Below are 19,451 nucleotides of genomic sequence, written 5' to 3'. Positions count from 1 at the left end.
TTTGGTATTGGGTAAGACTTGCGTTATGTATCTTTCACTGCTTTGTCTCAACCATTACTCAATGGCTCTGGTCTCCGCCACAGCGGTGGATATTAGACATTCCGTTTTTTTTTTTTTTTTATGTTGCCACTACTGTTGGAGCAGCCATAAACTACACAGGTTCATCTCGATGTTCTGGGCATCTTTGTAATGTTAGTGTTAGTAAAAAAGCAGGTAAAGGAGTAAAGTTTGAGGCAAACTAACATCAGTCACTCTGCCGTTCACTGTAGTGGAAGAGGTGCGCCTGGTGAGGGTTTTACTCCCGCAGCTATGTCGAGTCCGTCTACAGGAAATACGTAGGCTGCGACCATGAAACCGGTACGGAATCGGTCTATAGCGTTCATTCTCCCCTCTTTTTATTCATCCCCACCCACACCCCCTGTCGCTCCGTTCCGTTCCACCCTCCCCTTTCCTTTCTCTACCGCTGACAACCACCAGGCCGTGGTCGAGACGACGTGTGTGTGTGTTTGTGTGTGTGTCAGTGTGTGTGGGGGGAGTGTGTGCAAATCACATCGCATCCACCATCTCCTTGTTCGGGTCATGACGCTCGAAGCGATCCGCTACCGGGCCGGATCTCTGCAGATCCTCAACCAGCTGCTGCTGCCGCAACAGACTGTGTTCGAAGAGGTTCACTCGGTCCAGGACGGATATGAGGCCATCAAGTCCATGAAGGTAAGGAGCTGGGAGATGAGATCCTTTTCTCCTCCTCCCCCTTTATCCCTTCTCACACTCTTGAGTCTTTCTTGAACCCCCTCCGCTGCATGTGATGATGATCTATGTAACGTTTGCGTCTTTATGTATGTTGCCGTTGTTTATAAACTGTGTATTTGCCAGACTGTCTAGTTAGTGGGTACACATTCTCAACAGAACTCAATCTTTTGTGCTCCTATTGGCCGCATATATCATGTTCCTATCGCTGGATTCCTCGGCCGCCTGGTCGGGCTCGTTATTGATGGGCACTGGGCAGTGGGCACCGTCCAGGGGTCCCGGCGGCCTGTATTTGTTTTGAATGCATCTGCGGCAGCGGCACCCTATTTTGGGTGTCTGTCTTCTTCTCGCCCAACGGCGCGTGGATTCTCAGGCCCCGGGATGGAATATTTAAGCAATTGAATGGTCTCGACTCTCGATTCTGCCTCAACCAACCGTATCTGCTCCTATTGCCCAATTAATGGGCATCCCAAAAAACATGACCTGGCGCGGCTCAGCCCATGATTATTCATTTATAGTTTTCGCATTATGATCATGATGTTCAAGCACGACAAGCCGGGTATCTGCACACAACCATCCACCCATGTAATGTATCGTCCCTCGTTCACTGGGAGAGATTGATGAATAATTAATGATCTTTACCAGGGTTTTTGTTCGCTTTGGTTCTGCTGTTCACGCTTTCTCTCGCTCTCTGCGATGTACCCCTTTCACAGAAAGGTGTTCTTGATAATGGAATATTCTTATTTCGTTTTGGGAAAGAACATTTAAAAATGTGCTCCCCCTGGGGTTACATCAGATATACAGCACCACACACATTTGGCATGGTATCAGAAGTGATGGAATGTACCGTAAGTAGAAAGGATGATGTCATGATAATAATGCCTCATGGGAGAGAAAAATGATTCTCAACCAGAGATGATATCATAGCCCTCTCTTTGCTCTATGTGTCTGTTTCACTGCCAGTGTCTGGTGTTCTCAAGCCACGTATGACAACTGTTGGTTCATCATTGTTGCATCAGTGCTTCCTTCCTAGATCTCACATCTCGGAAGCAAGGATGAACACACACACACACGGACACACCAATATCCATGATGTGAAAACCAGGAAGAAAGCCACACTAAAATAGAATGAAACCACTGTGGGAAAGGACAACCTGACAATGAGTGACGAGTTGTCTCTTCCCCCCTTTTCTAGGTGCGAGGTGCTCCCGCCATTGCCATCGTGGGCTGTCTCAGCCTGGCAGTGGAGCTGACTGCAGGTGCCGGCGGTGACGACCCTGTGAGCTTCATCAGAGAGTCCCTGTGCCACCTGACCTCAGCCCGGCCTACTGCTGTCAACATGGGCCGTGCTGCCCGCGAGCTGATGGAGTTTGCAGAGAATGAAAGCATGGAGAAGAACTCTGAACAGCTCCGGGAGAGGTAGGCAGAGAGAGAGAAGAATGGGTGAATGAAAAGAAAAGACAAGGAGTAAAATCTTCAGAATTTAAATGTTCCACAGCCAGGAACATAAAGGGTGAGGAGAAAAAAACATGAAGGTTACTTTAGTAACCATGGTTCTTTATGTAAGTGAGCGAAATATTTCGCTCTATGGGAGGTTTTCGTTCCAAAACCGAGGTGCAGAACTTCATATTAATGAACTCCTCACAGGACATAAATATGTCCTGTGGGTTTAAGAGCGGTGACGTCAGACGCCCAAAGCCTCAGGGTTATAAGACCTGTGTCCACGTCACCGCGCCACTCGAACACTTTTTCCTTCTGCCAAGAGCAAGACAGAAGGGTGTTCAGCGAAATATTTCGCTCACTTACTTAAAGAACCATGGTTACTAAAGTAACCTTCATGTTTTTTTAAGTTGTGTTCGCGAAATATTTCACTCTATGGGACCTTATGAACTCCCGTATCCTGAACTAGCCAGTGAGTCCTAGGACTTGAGGATAAATAAGGGCTGGGGATAAACCTTAGGTTTGTAGCCCGGTCCCACAGGGTGGAAAGGTGACAGTCTTAGACTGTCAGTGTCTTCCCGGAGGGGTAGGGCGGAGACTGCCCCAGGCAGCCTGGGTTTTTATAGAGGGAGGAGGGGCGTTGCCTCATTTCCTCTAGAGCTCTTGTGGGATGGACTTGATCAGAGTCCATTTATGGTGCGGCAGCTCCCAAGACCGAGTGCGCTAAAGAGGGCACTGCCACATCTAGGTTATATTATGAGGCGAAGGTCAAGGAGGAGGACCAGCTTGCCGCTGTGCAGACATCCTGGATTGAGACACCCTTGTGGAGTGCCCAGGATGCTGCCATGCCTCTTGTGGAATGAGCCTTTAGTGTTAGCGGGGGCTCCACTCCCTGAGTGGTGTAGGCCAGGTGAATGGCCTGCACTATCCAGTTTGAGATAGTAACCTTTGTGACAGGCTTTCCCCTGGTTCTGTCACCCCAGTATATGAACAGTTGATGACCTATCCTTGAGGGGCCTGTTCTGTCCATGTAAGTGCGGAGCGCTCTTACTGGACAAAGGCAGTTCAGCCTCCTGTCCTCTTCAGTAGCGAAGGGAGGAGTGTGGAAAGCCTGTAGATCCACCGGTACGCAAACTGAGAAAGCGTTCTTTGGTAAGAAGGCTGGGTTTGCTTTAATGGTGACCTTGGTTGACCTGTCGTCGAATCTCATGCACTCTGGAGTGGTCGAAAGTGCGTGTAGATCGCGGACCCTCTTAGCGGTCGTCAGGGCGACTAGGAGGGCTGTCTTTAGAGTAAGACATTTTAGGTCAGCCGTCTGCAGTGGCTCGAAGGGCTCATTGGTTAGAGCCCTGAGGACTAGAGACAAGAGGGGACCAGGGGTCTGTTGACCCTGTGTTCCCTGCGTACGCCCTTCACAAACTGTTTTACCAGCGGATGTCTCCATACCGTCTGGTCGTTAACACCCACATGGCAGGCCGAGATGGCTGCTAAGTGGGTTTTCACTGAGGAGAGGCCTAGACCTCTGTCTAGGAACTCCTGCAGGAATGTCAGGACGTCAACTACTGAAGCTTGGAATGGGATAACCTGGTTAGGTCGTTCTGAGCACCACTGCTCGAACACGCCCCAGGCTGTTTCGTAGCGGGTCATTGTTGACTGGACTCTGGCCTTTTGAATCGTTGGGACAACATTCGGAGGGAGACCGGCCTCAGTCAGCATTAGCCTCTCACGGGCCAGACCCATAGGTCTAGGTCCTTGGGGCAAGGGTGGAAGATCTCTCGCCCCGCTTGCGTGAGAAGATCCGCTCGTAGAGGGAGCTGCCATGGTTGGCTGTAGAGGAGGGGAGCTATCTCCGTCCTCCAGACGCCCCAGGCTGGTGCTACTAGTAGTACCGTCAGACCCCGAGTCCTCACTCTGTCCAGAGTGGGAAGAATGAGACTCAGTGGGGGAAAGGCGTAGAGGAGGGACCTGGGCCATTGGTGTGCTAGAGCGTCTAGCCCCAATGTCGATGGTCCTCCCATGGCGAAGAAGAGAGGACACTTCGTGTCCTGCTCTGAGGCAAACAGGTCCACCTCGGGTGTCCCGAACCTGTCCCAGATCTGGTTCGCTACCTGGGGATGTAACGACCAGTCTGCGTAGCGGAGGGGTCCTCTGGACAGCAGGTCCGCCCCTGTGTTTAGAACACCCGGGACGTGACACGCTGTGATGGATAGTAGACGAGCATCGCACCACATCGTGAGTGTAAGCGAGGGGACCTGAGTCCCCCTTGCTTGTTGATGTAGCACATAGTGTTGTCCGTCCTGACCAGGACGTGACAACCTCGGATGCGCGGTTCGAAATCCCTCAGTGCGAGGAATACCGCCATCAGCTCCAGATAGTTGATGTAGCAGGACCGTAGTTGTTCTGTCCACATCCCTCTGGTTGTAGTGCCCTCCAGTGTGGCTCCCCAGCCAGTCATGCTGGCGTCTGTGGTGACGACTTTCCTGGTCAGAGGTCTGCCCATAGAGACGCCCTCTGAGAGAGCCCGTCTGTCTGCCCACCATTTCAGGGCCAGCACGCATTGTGACGTCACTGTTACCCTCTGGTGGTGACAGTGCATAGGTATGCGTAAGGCATTCATCCACCGTTGAAAAGGTCTCATATTCAGCCTGGCTAGGCGGATTATGTGAACCACTGAGGCCATAAGCCCCGCCATCCGGAGGCATGCATGAAAAGGAATCGAACGATCCCTCTTGAATGATGTCGCGGAATGTATTATCGCCTCTATTCTCTCTTGGCTCGGGCGAGCTGTGAAAGAGATCGAGTCTAGTGTTATACCGATGAAGTCTATAGACTGTCGGAGTTAACATGCTCTTCTCCTGGTTGATTCGAAACCTGAGAGAGTGGAGGTGGCTGAGCACTTGGTGTGTGTGCAACAGCACCTCCTGTGGCGAGTCTGCTGACAGGATCCAGTCGTCTATATATGTTGCTAGACGAATGTCCTGTTGTCGTAGTGGAGCTATAGCTGCGGCTGTACACTTCACAAAGACTCTCGGACTCAAGGACATTCCGAAGGGGAGGACGTTGTATTCGTATACTCTCCCTTCGAACCCGAAGCGCAGAAATTTTCTGTGCGGGGGGTAAATTGGAATGTGAGAATAAGCGTCCTGTAGGTCTATTGACGTGAACCAGTCCCCTTTGCGGAGTGAGCGCAGTAGGACTGGCGGTGTCAGCATTTTGAAGCGGAATGTCTTCAAAAAGCGATTCAGGGCTCTGAGATCTAGAATGGGGCGAAGCCCGCTCCCCCTTCTTTTTCACCAGGAAATGGCGGGAATAAAACCCGTTGAGAGACTGGCTAATCTTCTCGAAGGTGGGCGGTTTCGAGGCAAATTGGAGCCTGTATCCTGTTGCTATAGTGCGCATGACCCATGGGGAAGCCCCATGCATCTGCCACTGAGCTAGGTGACGTGACAGAGAACCCCCTGTTCTCTGGGGAGATTCTGTCCGTGAGGCTCTGGTGCTCTCTAGCGGCCTGGGCGCGTAGAGGCATGGCCACTTTCTTTCTGTTCCACTCTGTTAGAGTGTGAGAAAAAAGATTGGTGTGACGGCTCCGGCCTGCGACAGCTAAGGCTGTCACAGAGCGGGTTATGCCTCCCACATATGGGCCTATGCCCTTCAGAGTTCGTTTCATGGTTGTTTTTTGTGTTTTTTTGTTTCTTTATTGAAGTTAAAACAGACGCATGTGAATTGCACATTACAACATTCTTTTGAGGGGTTTGTACAGAGGCAGCATCTGCATGTACATCCCCTCTGAAATGCTTGGGTTGCGGTTCGAGAGTGAGGTCCGGGACCACTACTCTCTGCGCTGAACTCTGAACTGTAGGAGGAAGGGGGGGTGCGGCCTTGACCCCCCTCTGGACCCGGCCGGGCACATCACTTACACTTCCCATAGCCACGTCCTCTGGGAGCGTCCTTTTTGTAGGGCGGGGGAGAGCGGCGGTTGTCGTCTCTTGTCTTGGGATGTCCCCGCTGCGATGGTCTGTCCCCGCCACGGTCCTGGCTCCTGGGTGGTCCCTTGTTGTCCGTCTTGGGCTTCCATGGCGCCTTAGCCTTGCTAGGCCGGTTGGAAGAGGCCTGGGCAGCCAAAGGTTCGAGAGCCTTCATTGTTTTATTGGAGGTCTCGGCCTGTTGGATGGATACGGACATTTTCTCTAGGACCCCGTGGAACAGGCTCTCAGGAGAGATGGGGGCTCTTACCATGTCTTTCTTGACGGAGTCTGAGAGGGGAGCTAGGTTGACCCATCTCATTCTCTCCTGTAGGACGGAGGATACAAGGGCCTCCCTGTGTGCTCCGCTATCTCACACTGCAGAGACTCGTGGTTGAGGCGGCGGAGTTCAGCCAGGTCCTCTGGTGTGGACGTGTTCCCCATGTCAGACAGGAGCCTCTCTGCAGATCCCTGTAGGAGAGCTCCAGCGTTGACAGCCTTGGCCACAAAGCACATGTGGCCGTGCAGCCATTTGTTGACCTTTGAGGCTTCTTTATCCGCTGTGGAGGAGAAGACAGGGTCCCTACTTAGAGGGACGACGCGTGGGACCGATGGGTTGGCCAGGTAGGCCGCCACGGCCTTGTCCATTGGCAGCATGCCCTCCAGGCCCATGGCGTTCATGTCCACCATCTCCATGACGCCTCTGGTGCTGCGGGTGGTGCATTCTACCTCCGTCAGGGGGTCTCTCCATGCCATAGTAATGGTGTCGAAGAAACCCTTGCCCTGGGGGAGTTTCTGCTTCTTAGGTGGGGGGGGGAGGACGTCGCTCTTCGTTCATACCTTCCCACTGGATTCTCTTGACTGAGGATTCGGGTCATTCGTGCTCGCAGCGTAGAACCGCCGTCTTGTAAATGCCCAAGATGGAGGACTCATCTATAAGCATTTCGTTGCGGTCCTGCTGCTGTTCGACCTGCATGTCCCCGTCGTTGTCCTCGTAGAGGGGGCAGCGGGGCATGTCGTCGTCATCCTCGTCGTTGTTGTAGTACTCGTAGTCCGCATAGCTGGCTTCGTCGCCGATAACGAAGTCCTCGTCATAGGGCACCTGGTAGGAAGGGAGTTCTCCCTCCTCGTAGCCCCGTGGGGAAGGGTCCAGGCGGTCAGCTAGACGCGACAGCGGGTGCTGCGCGCCTAGGAGGGGGCTCCACGGTGGCCCTGATGAGCTGCTGGCGTGGCCTGGCCACCGAAGCGGGGGGAAAATCCTTCTTGGGCGGTGGTGGCCCTGTTGGAGGGAGTTTATCCCGCCCAGCTGGCTGGTGGGGCTGGGTCGTCGTTTTGGGCCTCGCTCCACAAGCCTCGTAGTCGTGGGTGTTGGCGGCCCTGACTGCTGAGGCCTGGGAGGAGGTGACGGTAGCTGTAGCCGGAGCGTGAGTGCGCGGAGCCGGGACAGGTCTCTCCTGGGTAGCTATGCTAGCACGTGGCGCCGGGGTGCTACGTGCTAGCGGCGGCCAGTCGACTCTAGCCCTCGGTGTAGCGCGTGGAGGCCCTCCGTAGAACTGCGCCGAGGGTGGCGGGTCCAAGGCGGGCTTGTCGTACTCTAACCTCTCGAAGTACTGTCTCACTCGGTGGAGACGGGACTTCTTGATGCTCAGGTCCACCATGTTGTCGCAGGGGATACAGACGGGGCCTTCCCCGGTGATAGCATTACGAGCGTGAGCGAGCCCGAGACAATAGAGACATACCATATGCTCGTCTTGTCCGGACATCGTGTTGCCGCAAGCTCCTATGGCACATCTCTTCTGAGGCAACCCCAAGTGTCCCCGGCGGAGACGGCGTTCCTCAGAGGTGCTGGGTGGACCCTCGGGTACATTCCTGGTCTTCGACGAACATTTAGACATCTTGTCGTCGAATGAGGCTAGCGTTTAGGTGCTTGGCGTTGGCTTGCCCGGCGAAAACAACTAGCCTAAAAGAGCGGGTGTTGGCGGCCCGTTCTAAGCTAACAGGGTTAGCTAGAGTTAGCTGGAAGCTAAAAGTAAAGCCTCTGTGCGTAGGCGGCCCCTTGACTAAACAATGAGAACAAGTTCAACCAACCAGATATGTCGGAGAGTCTCACGGAGCTCGAGGCCTGTCTCTTGCCCGATTTACGAGACGTAAATCACCCCAAACAAAGCTGGCTAGAAAGTTCTTGCGTACCCCTTGGCAGAAGGAAAACGAGTGGCGCGGTGACGCGGACACAGGCCTTATAACCCTGAGGCTTTGGGCGTATAACGTCACCGCTCTTAAACCCACAGGACATATGTATGTCCTGTGAGGAGTTCATTAATATGAAGTTCTGCACCTCGGTTTTGGAATGAAAACCTCCCATAGAGCGAAATATTTCGCGAACACAACTTAAAAGAACACATGTTTATGAATATAGAGAAACGAGTAACTACTAACTAGCCATGCTGTAAGTAAATAGATGCAAGTTGATGACTGATGTTGTATACTTAAGGTAGGATAAGTGCTTTTCTTTGAATATATATATATTATCAGAATATTGAGCTATTTAACACTTAGTTTAAACTAAGTGTTAAATAGCTCAATATTCTGATAATATACATTGTTAGAAGGAAAATACATCGCATGGATGCAAGTGTGTGGGCAGTAACAGGGGTCTCTCTAGCTCAGCTCTTTAAAACATAAAATGCATTTTCAGGATACCAATAATGTATCCAATCAGGATAGATAACTCGGGGCAGAATACAAGATTAAACAAGTAGAATTGGAAGTGATGTCGCAAAGAAATGAAAATGTGTTTTCTGTTATCAAAGAGCCGGAGAGACAGGGAGATTCCTTGTTACTGAACAAACGCTCTATATAGCAATGCATACTATCAGAATATAGTGCTTTAACTTTTAACCAAAATACATCACTTACCCATAAGTCCACAGTGACACACAAAACTTCTTCCCACAGTGTAATTTCTTGGATCGAAGATATGCTGGAACGTGATGTCAATGACAACAAGAAAATTGGTAACTATGGTGCCCAGCACATCCTGTCTGGTGTCCCCAGGGATTCTGTTACCATCCTTACGCACTGCAACACTGGCTCGCTCGCTACCGCCGGATACGGGACTGCATTGGGTAAGGCTGCATGAGTGTTGGAGTGCATGTATGCACATGTTCATGCGAAATATCACCTGTTTAAACTATTGAATGATGGTCTGTGATTCATTCCATGTTCCACAGTTTTACTTCTACATAAAGTTTGTGTAGGCATGTTTCTAGAAGAAAAGAAATAAACCGCAATTATTAACACTATAGGCCTACTTTCGAATATGTCAACCTCTGGTTAAATAAAAATTACATATTTACAGTATTTCACCTGTAGGCTTCGTCATGAACAAACATTAGCAGTGATGTCAAACATAAGCATGAAAAATATCCACCACTTGGATTATACTGTGAGTTTAGATTTGCTATTAAACTTTAAGTATTTTCATATTATTCTTAATTCATTGTAAAGGAATGCGAGAAAACCCTAAATGATAAATGATTCAATTCCTCACAGGGTGAATAACTTAAAGGACAACTTTAGTTTTTTTTTCAACCAAGGTTCATGTTATTATTAGAGAAAGTAAAAGATTGAGTGTTAAACCTTTTTCATTTGCTGCTTTCTTTCGTTTTAGGGAGCTGTTTTTGACAGGGGGCGGGGGCATTCGAGCATGGGGTAAAATGTGTACCGTACTTTTTTACACCATTTTATAGATTTTTTTTAATTATTATTTACTATAGTCCTACTAGACCCCAAGAAATTACATCTGGCCACAAAAGATCCCGAGATCTACTGAATGTGTCAAACTGACACATTCAAAAACGAAAACGAAACAAAGCAGCAAATGAAAAAACTTTAACACTCATCTTTTACTTTCTCTAATAACAACCTAAAACATGAACCTTGGTTGAAAAAAACTAAAGTTGTCCTTTAAGGGAAAATAATATATATTTATATTTTAAAGTATTCCTTTGACTTTAATACTGACCTATTTTAGAATTACAATGAATCGGTGTTTGCGTGTGCAAACACCTGTGGGTTGTGTATACACAATGTAATATACAGTGTGAGTGAGATAGAGATTGTTGAGACACTGATTAGTTCTTTGTCTTGATGAAGACATGAGTCCCAACATTGGCTTTTTTGCTGGAGACTGTTACTGTTTTTTCCCCCTTTAATTAATGCAATTGAACAGTAACCAGGACTGGTTGTGTTACAGGTGTGGTGCGTAGCCTACATGCGATTGGTAGGCTGAAGCGTGTATACTGTACAGAGACCAGGCCGTACAACCAAGGCGCCAGACTGACGGCTTACGAGGCTGTGGCTGAAGGATTCCCAGCTACACTCATTACAGACAGCATGGCCGCCCTAACCATGAGAGAGAAGGGCATCACAGGTATGTCGATTCCTCTATTCTCTTCAACTTAATTTTTCATTTTTTTTACACCATTCTCACATGTACAGTACATCTCTCTTCTTCAACCAACCTGTGCTTTTCTTTTCCTCTCAGCTGTAGTGGTGGGGGCTGACAGGGTTGTTGCCAATGGTGACACAGCCAACAAGGTGGGCACATACCAGTTGGCCATCACTGCCAAGCACCATGGGATTCCCTTCTATGTGGCAGCACCCAGCACGTCCTGTGACTTGAGTCTGGAGAGTGGCAGGGATATTGTCATTGAAGTGCGCCCCGCTGAGGAGCTCACCAGCATCAATGGAATCCCCATTGCTGCTCCAGGTATATAATAGCGTCGTGCATTAGTAGTGAGTTTGTGTAATTTTTATGTCATGGTGTCAAAAGGGCCAACAGTCTAAAAAAAGGTTCGACTATAGGTTTTTTAAAATGTATTATGCACACATAAGCTATTCAGATCGGGGTAAACGGTGCACAGTATTCAGGCCATTCACCACAAATAAGCATGTTTTCATTTATTGAAATGCAAGTGCATGTGTTATGTGTTCTGGATCGTCTGCCTTGCATTTGGAGTGCTGGATCACTGAATAAAACAAAAAAGTGGAAAAACCCGCCCAGTGGAGTGAACACGGGATGCATCTGTCCCGTGCCTATCACTGCCAGGTGATAGTTCACCAATGCTGAACCCGACGTGTCATTCTTCATGCTAGCGCATGCGCATCAACTGCGTCAACTTTTCTGTCCACTAAAGCAGAGACCACTGTATGCATAAAATGAAACCTTAAAAGTTCAAAACAAAAAGTTATATGAAATTAGAGCTATGTGAAAAGAGATGCCAACTACCCGGAACAGAACTCAGAGCTGATTGAGCCGTGTCGTGTGATCTCCAATTAGACAAAGAGGTGCTCTGTGACGTCACTGTAATTAAAGCACACTGGTTTAATGAGACCACAGGCCCTGTGTGTGTGCATGTGTTAGTGTGTGAGATAAGCGATGCGAGTCATTCTCTAATGCTTCTGCTCTGCAGGTATTGAGGTGTGGAACCCAGCATTTGATGTGACCCCCCATCAGCTAATCACAGGAGGAATCATCACAGAGTTAGGAGTCTTCCTGCCATCCGAGCTTCAGGCAGCACTCACTGGCCGCCTCACCGCTCTCTAGTTCCACTCAGCCTCCCCTGCAGGTCCATGTGCGCTACTGCACCTTAAAGTGATCAAACGTCCCCCACTCATAGTCCCTCACAGAGCTCACACACAAAGACATGGCGGTGACGGAAATCATGTTACAGTGGTTCTCAATCTTTATAATTTCAAGGACCCCATGGTCCCGTACGGATCCTTGGTTGGAACCCAGAGGGTCCCTGGACACCCCACTTTAAGAACCACTGCCGTAGTATTGCTACTTTACTACATTGGTGAGTCATTGTTACATGTCCATGCACAGATATCAGTTGCGCACATATACTGTACAAATCACATTTGACAGTCTTACACACACACACACACACACACACACACACACACAGAGATGCACACTGCAGGGACTCAAGCAGAGACACACGTACACTATTTGTCCTTTCCTCCTCTTCCCTTCTTTTTTCTATGGTCTCTTCCGCTCTCATCACATACAAAGGCAATGCTCATTCTGTCTCATTATCTCATGCTTTCTTTCAATGTCTTCTGCAATGATGCATAGTGCTCAGCTTGACACATTCCCAATTTATAATGACATGAAACGCCGGCAAACGGCTACAGACGGGATTATTTCTTACAAAAGTGTCAATAGAGTTATGGCCAGACCTGCATGAGCTTGTAGATCTGCTACTTTTGGTGCCCGACACATCATATGATGGAATGTAAATTAAACATTCGAAGTCATGATTCAGTCATGGTGCTTAAAGGGAGAAATAAGTGCTGCTACCTACTTGTAAATATATATAACCCTAAATGCTAGTGTGTGTACATATGTACAAAACTAACCCATAAATACTTAACGGTAGCATAATTCTAACCAAAATGTTTAATCCATTGAATTAAAAAAGAAAATGTTACATTAACATTTGTTTAAAATTTCTTTTCTGTAAAACTTTTATAAAAAAGATGGTTAGCTTGGTCAGCCGGAATTATAACCATAAAATGAATTGCATTTCATTCCCACAATTTAATACTTCATAAAAAAAATGTGGGACAATTTATTGATCAGTCCACCTTTGTCAGCTGAAGCCTATCATGAAATGTGGCGATATTTCCCTGACATTTGTATCTTGGTGTTCCATATCATATTTTTCCATTCCATATAAATGTCCAACACTACTAAACTAAACACACAACCTAAAATAGGTAATTGGTGTTATTTTCATCAATGACAGCTTCTGAAATGTCAATTTTTATCTACTATATTGTATTTCTGTAATAAGATTCATAGGTATTTCGACTGGTGGGATTATTTCCATTCTGAACAGTCTGCTAGTAGATCGCTCTGTGACTGTATCTGGAAATGCTTCATGGCATAATTACCATCTGTCAGAAAGATGGTAATACTGATTGATTTCTGGATATTTTTGATACAGCAGCGGTGATGCCATGCTATAGCTAAACGGTCACTGTTAAGTTGATTGTTAAGTCTCTCAGGCCTGGGCTACAAGTAAATGGATCTTTTTCAAAACGGATATTTTCGTCCTCTGTTTAAAAAACAATCCCTGCTCATACGACAAAGATATGTCCACACACACATGCATTGAACACAGGAGAGAATCACTGTAGTAGCAGGTTTCAATCGTAGGTGATATTATATTTGATTTTATATTTACACTTACCAAATACATCTACCGTAATTTCCGGACTATAAGCCGCACCTGAATATAAGCCGCACCAGCCAAATTTAGGGAAAATCCCATATACAAGCCGCACCGGACTATAAGCCGCACCGGACTATAAGCCGCAGCTACGTTAGCTCAGAGCCTGAGATGGCTCTGCGTTAGCTGTAAATATCCATAGATTAGCCGCACCGTTGTATAAGCCGCAGGGTTCAAATCATGGGTAAAAAGCCGCAGCTTATAGTCCGGAAATTACGGTAAATTATGAGTGGAAGTGGAACATGTTTCTTGCATTGTCTGTCAGCATGTCACGCTATGTATGTAAATCTCCAAATCCCGACACTTGACTTCTCTCCATATAATTTAAAAATATGATTCTGATTCATACACCCAATGATAGACCAGTTGTGAGCTTGTAGAGTGGCTATTTTCGAGGTGTATAAATAAATGTCACGTTATAATGTAGGCTAATAAAGGACATATTCGGGAACAGCGTTCACACGCGCACATGGTCGGCAGGCAGTGCGCACATGGTCGGCAGGCAGTGGGCACATGGTCGGCAGGCAGTGGGCACAGTGAACGGAATGCATCCAAGGGTGTGCCCTTTATTACCTAAACGGGAGAGAAATGTGCACGGTGCGCTTTGCAACGACATGAACCACTATATACTTTCTTCTCATCCACCACGCTATTTGATGCGATTGCATTCACACCTCTCTCCATGACCATGACTGACACGGAGAGCATGTCTATAGCCTATCCTTCTATCCGCAATGAACATGTCGTAGGGGATGTCACAATAGGTGAGGAAATGCATGATTTTCACCTCCATGTGGCATGCGTAGTGCAGCTGTCAGACAAACTTTACACACGAATAGTTTCACAGGGCTATGCACGCATCATCTGGCGACTGGCGGCCACCGTGGACTGGACTAGTAAGCTGCTATATTATTTATTATTGGACGCAGCAGGCTCGCTGGTGACGTGGTGCAGTTGATGCAACAATACGTTTTAAAGTTGTTAACGGTGATATAAAAACATGCGTTTTGAAAAAGATCCATATATGTGTTGCCCAGGCATCAGACTCATTTGTCATGTTATCGGAGATTGACCATAAGCCCAACAGTATATGAAATCAGAGACCGTGTTCATGAAGAGAACTGAACAGGGTCCAGAGAGTAGCTCATCTGGTATGGGTCTTGAGGTGATGTGACCTGACCTGGTGATCCTTTTAACAGTTTCTGCGGCTTTCTGCATACATATCCAAATGTCTGTACATGCTTACTCGCTGTACTGAATGTCCAAGGCCTGCACTGCTCACTGCCTTACATAACCAGCAAGAACAGCACTAATGAAGCTCACAACATGGACTTCAGCTAGCAAATTGTGGTGTTGTAGTCGGAACAACACACGAACAGGAGAGACTACAGTCCTTTTTAGCCTACCCACCAGTACCATTTTACCACACCTCTCTTAATAACTACACATCCTCCCCTTGTGGGTTTTGACTGTTCAAAGGGGCATCGGCATCAAAAACCTGTATTAATATTCCATGTATTTTGTGATGTTCTAAGCCACTCTCAGGACCACTGCGGGGTCCAGAAAACACTAGATAGAAGCTTGATGTAAAAAAAGGAAGAAGAATCTTTGAATTCTAGAATTAAAATATGTTAAATGTCATTGTCTGTCCCATATATTTGAATTGCGGTAAAAGAGAATCATTTCATTTTCCTCACCTCTTCTGCCCTTGACCTAAAATCTCCTTTCTCTCAAGACTGTCCTGTTACTCATCACCCTACTTTCACAACGATGCTGTTAAATCACACACAAGGGTAGAATACACTTGTGTGTTGTTTGAGTTTGTATGTAGTTTATTTTTTAAATATTATTTCTAAGAAATTTAAGAGAACCAGGGGAAGTATGTAGCAACTGTTTGCCATCAGACGTACAAATTATTTCTCTCTAAAGAGGTACTTTTTTTTTCTTTTTCTAAAGTCATGACGATAACTATTGGACTGTGATCTGTTTTCTTTTATTTCATTGTGATCATAGTGATTAAGCTGTTTAGTACGACACACTGGGGAGGCCTCCTCAACCATACACACTACCTCTCCATCTGCCCACACAGACTTCAAAGATATGAGCATACTATACTATATACTGATTATAGAATCATGGGCTGTGTCCAAAATCACTCATTCACTACTCTATTATTATTATTATTATTTATATTTATATTTATATTATACCTTGAATGAGGTTTGGTGGACATTCCTGAATTGTAAAATGTAATCGAGCTGCCTAAAATTAACCTTACTACCTTACATGTGCCCGTCGGCCACCGGCCTACTTGGGAACGATAAAAGTTGGGAACCTAGTATGCAATACCCATTTTCATAGCACCCGTTTTAACTGCCTGTCCCTTTTTGTGCCCATATATGGAGATCTCTCTCTGTCTGCCTGTGTGTGCAAACTGACTGTGAAAAGTGGACTGGTTAAGTAATCAAATGGCAGGTGTGGGGTTGCCATGGCAATCAATTCATTGGCTCAATTACAGGTGAGGGAACTTTGGCTCCTTGGGTCCATTGGCAGAGCCTGACAAAAGCCTTTTGTGGCGGTTCTGGACAACCGTGTGTCTGACCGGTCACTGCACTCCACGTGGTGGTGTGGAACGCGTGTGTCAAATTTGAAGTCTGTGGGGTTACTAGTTATTAACCCATTCTGACCTGAGATCAGATTCACACGAGGTTTCCACTGGACACACACTGGTCTGATTAACCCATTCTGACCTGAGATCAGATTCTAGAAATGTCAGTCGCTCTTCGATTTTTCAAAAATAGCAGACCTACAAGCTCGTATCGCGCCACTCGGTGGCGCGATATGAGCTTGTAGATCTGCTATTTTTAAATAGCTAAAGCATAACATGATGCCAACACCAAAATGGGTGCCCGGTCAGAATGGGTTAAGTTGAGTACACAGGTGGTATGCTTACCCTTTTTGTATCCTGATGTAGTCCAGTTATCCAGTACTATTATGAAAAGGAAGGAGTCAAGGGCATCACCTTAACCCATTCTGACCTGAGATCAGATTCATACGAGGTTTCCGCTGGACACACACTGGTCTGATGAACCCATTCTGACCTGAGATCAGATTCTAAAAATGTCAGTCGTTCTTCGATTTTTCAAAAATAGCAGACCTACAAGCTCGTAGCGCACCACTCGGTGGCGCGCTATGAGCTTGTAGATCTGCTATTTTTAAATAGCTAAAGCATAACATGATGCTAACACGAAAATGGGTGCCCGCCCAGAATGGGTTAATGGGGATTGCCCATAAATCCGACCTCCCATTAGTCCGACCTAAATGGCCAGTTAAGACTGAGGTTAGGATTAGCAACCTACGTGGCTGGTTAAGACTGAGGTTATGGTTAGCGACCTACGTGGCCGGTTAAGACTGAGGTTAGGGTTTGGTATAGTGTTAGTAATCGGTCAGACTAACGGGATGTCAGAACAATGACGTCTTACCGTCTCCTTGCAGCACTCTGCTTTGGATGTTGTTGCTGTTCCCGTCTGCCATTATGATGTTATCACTTTGGCTCTCATTCCTGTGCACATGAGCAGCCATCAGCTGGGTGAAACTGGTCCAAGTGCTGCACATTTGGTATATCCATACCTTGTGCGTGGCCGACAGGACATTTTCCCAAGCTGAATGAGTGGATGTGTAGACGGGTCTGACACTACTCTTTTGTAATGCCAGGAGAGTCCACCAACTTGAGCATTTACACAGTATGGCTCAAAGGCTATATCTAACATAATCTGTCTGCTTCATCCAACACCAGGCTTACTTAGATCCACCTTTCCTCTTTCAATCACATTCAATAGTCTTCCTCGAGCCCTGCACAGCACGTTGCATCCCTTTAGCTGTCCTGGGCACTCGGGAAGTGGATCTGTCGGGCCAATCATGCAAACTTTGGAAGCCAATGTTAGCCAGTTAGGGGGGAATATGAAATATACCGGACAGATCCATATTGATCACATGACTTGATGACTATAGACTAGTGTGTGTGTGTGTGTGTGTGTGTGTGTGTGTGTGTGTGTGTGTGTGTGTGTGTGTGTTTTGCAAAAACCTGCCTCCTGGTGGCGCTATAACAGGCCCATGTGTAAAAGTTGGGGCAGACGTCCAGCTCTGGCATCCAGGGGCTTCGTACACACATAAAGAACAACTGTGCTGTGCTCTGCCTGTGTTTCATGGCCGTCCCAATGCTTTTCCAATGGAAGTCACGTGGTTTGACCAAACACTTGTGTTTGATTGCCCCAAACCACGTGACTTCCATTGGAAAAGCATTGAGGTGTCCATGAAACACGGACAGCACAGAGCATGTTCGTCTGATATGTGTGTACGAAGCCCCTATGCCTAGGGAGTGTGTGCACAGAGTTTGGCTGCAATCAAGCCAATGGTGCCAGAGATTTGCTGTCCACAGACAGACACACGGAGTGCATACTCTCCCCATGCCTTTGGAATGGTGGAGACAATGATGCATGTAAATGGTGCATTTATATAGCAAGGCGCTTTACATAGATAAACACAATTGAGCGTCCTCGTTCTCTATTCAGAGCGCACTCTATCTCTGATGAGGAAAAGATGCACCAGCTGGCATACAGTATGAGCGAGAAAGTAATTTAAATCTGGTCCGGGTTAGTCTCAAATATGATATGATGGGCGACATTACATATCAGTAAAGCTTAGCATGTTTAAGACATGAAACAAGTCCTTATACTGTACATTGTTTTTTCATAGGGTCCCTTTGCATCTATTCCACGCGAAATGGTATACAGACGTACATACCCTCAGAAAAGGCTGTGCTGCGGCCTTTTGGTGGTGGTGAGATGTTTCAAAAGAAGTATATATCGGCTATAGGAGACAATGGAAACGTCAGCGACTGGCTAGCTCCACGTCCTAGTTACTGCCTCTGATTGGCTGACCGCGTGCATGCAGGATGTTTATAATGCTGTTGTGTCTTTGGATGCGGAACATGGGAATTTCAGAGCAGCCAAAACGGTCAAACAAAGTTAAGTAAAAATACTTAACGGCTTCTGCGCCAAATGAAAATTCTCTGACGTTTCCATTGTCTCCTATAGCCGATATATGCTTCTTTTGAAACATCTCACCACCACCAAAAAGCCGCAGCACAGCCTTTTCCGAGGGTCTGTATACCATTTCGCGTGGAATAGATGCAAAGGGACCATATGTAAAGTAAACAAACTTTACGGAGGGTTCCGAGAGGGGCTACCAAACCTAAAGAGATGGATTTGCCAAAGTAGTTTAGATTCACACAAACTTAACACAAGTCACAATCACAAGTTTCACAACACATTATTTTTAAACAATTGTATTGCCCATTAGGCTTTGGTGTAAGTGTAATTAATTACATTATTACTAATGGTGTTCTGCCAACTTCCCCTTAAAAGGTAGCCTACAATAAATGGCTAATAATGAGACGCCAAAATGATTGGTGCTCGTTGTCACTTTCTACCCACATCTGACCCAACCCACCTGCTTGTGTTCTAGCCATTGATTACTGTGACCTTGGAAGGAGTGTTGTTCAGAGGGCCTCTTTAAGTGCAAGTATGTTCTTCTTGATAATCATTTAATCTGGTTTAGTTTTGTAACGTGGAGATAGTTCAAAACTGGATGTTTTTATATACATGTATATGAATATAATGCTGTAAAGTGCAGTCATGAATCAAGAGATTTCTCTTTCACAGTACAATAAAGAGGGAATAAAGCCACTGTGATCCAAATTGTCTTTATTTCTCCGAAGGTGGATTGATTCAGTCAGAATTGTAATAGTGTTACAACTTACGTGTCCCCTTTATCTGTTAAGGATGACGTAACGTCGAACTAACCATTACGTCATTCTCCCTTTATAAGGCTACACTCAGCCAGAATAAACTTGCAAAGGTAACTCAATTCTAAATCTACCTCCTTAACTTCACGACTTGGTTCAAATCCTTAATTAGTCAAAGACCTGACTAACCTGTCA

The 19,451-nt window shown here is 46.8% G+C and overlaps 1 protein-coding gene across 1 annotated transcript; it reads left to right on the top strand.

Annotated features, from left to right (window-relative positions):
* Window positions 1-381: 381 nt before the first annotated feature.
* mri1 (methylthioribose-1-phosphate isomerase 1) lies at window positions 382-13,412 on the top strand. The gene is made up of 6 exons (XM_083764573.1): window positions 382-711; window positions 1,943-2,166; window positions 9,105-9,274; window positions 10,405-10,581; window positions 10,696-10,920; window positions 11,624-13,412. The coding sequence occupies exons 1-6, from the start codon at window positions 580-582 to the stop codon at window positions 11,755-11,757; spliced, it is 1,062 nt and encodes a 353-aa protein (XP_083620699.1). The 5' UTR covers window positions 382-579; the 3' UTR covers window positions 11,758-13,412.
* Window positions 13,413-19,451: the final 6,039 nt, after the last annotated feature.

This window comes from Protomyctophum parallelum (assembly GCF_964188405.1).
Source record: "Protomyctophum parallelum genome assembly, chromosome: 5".
In the NCBI taxonomy this organism is placed as follows: domain Eukaryota; kingdom Metazoa; phylum Chordata; class Actinopteri; order Myctophiformes; family Myctophidae; genus Protomyctophum; species Protomyctophum parallelum.
Note: the sequence above shows the minus strand (reverse complement) of the source record. Positions and strands in the feature narration are given on the sequence as shown.

Bases quoted from the DNA above. Each gene is read 5' to 3' on its own strand.
- mri1 (XM_083764573.1), top strand. From the start codon at position 580: ATGACGCTCGAAGCGATCCGCTACCGGGCCGGATCTCTGCAGATCCTC. The intron at 2,167-9,104 runs GTAGGCAGAGAG...TTCTTCCCACAG, and splicing joins TCTGAACAGCTCCGGGAGAG to TGTAATTTCTTGGATCGAAG. The intron at 10,582-10,695 runs GTATGTCGATTC...TTTTCCTCTCAG, and splicing joins GAGAGAGAAGGGCATCACAG to CTGTAGTGGTGGGGGCTGAC.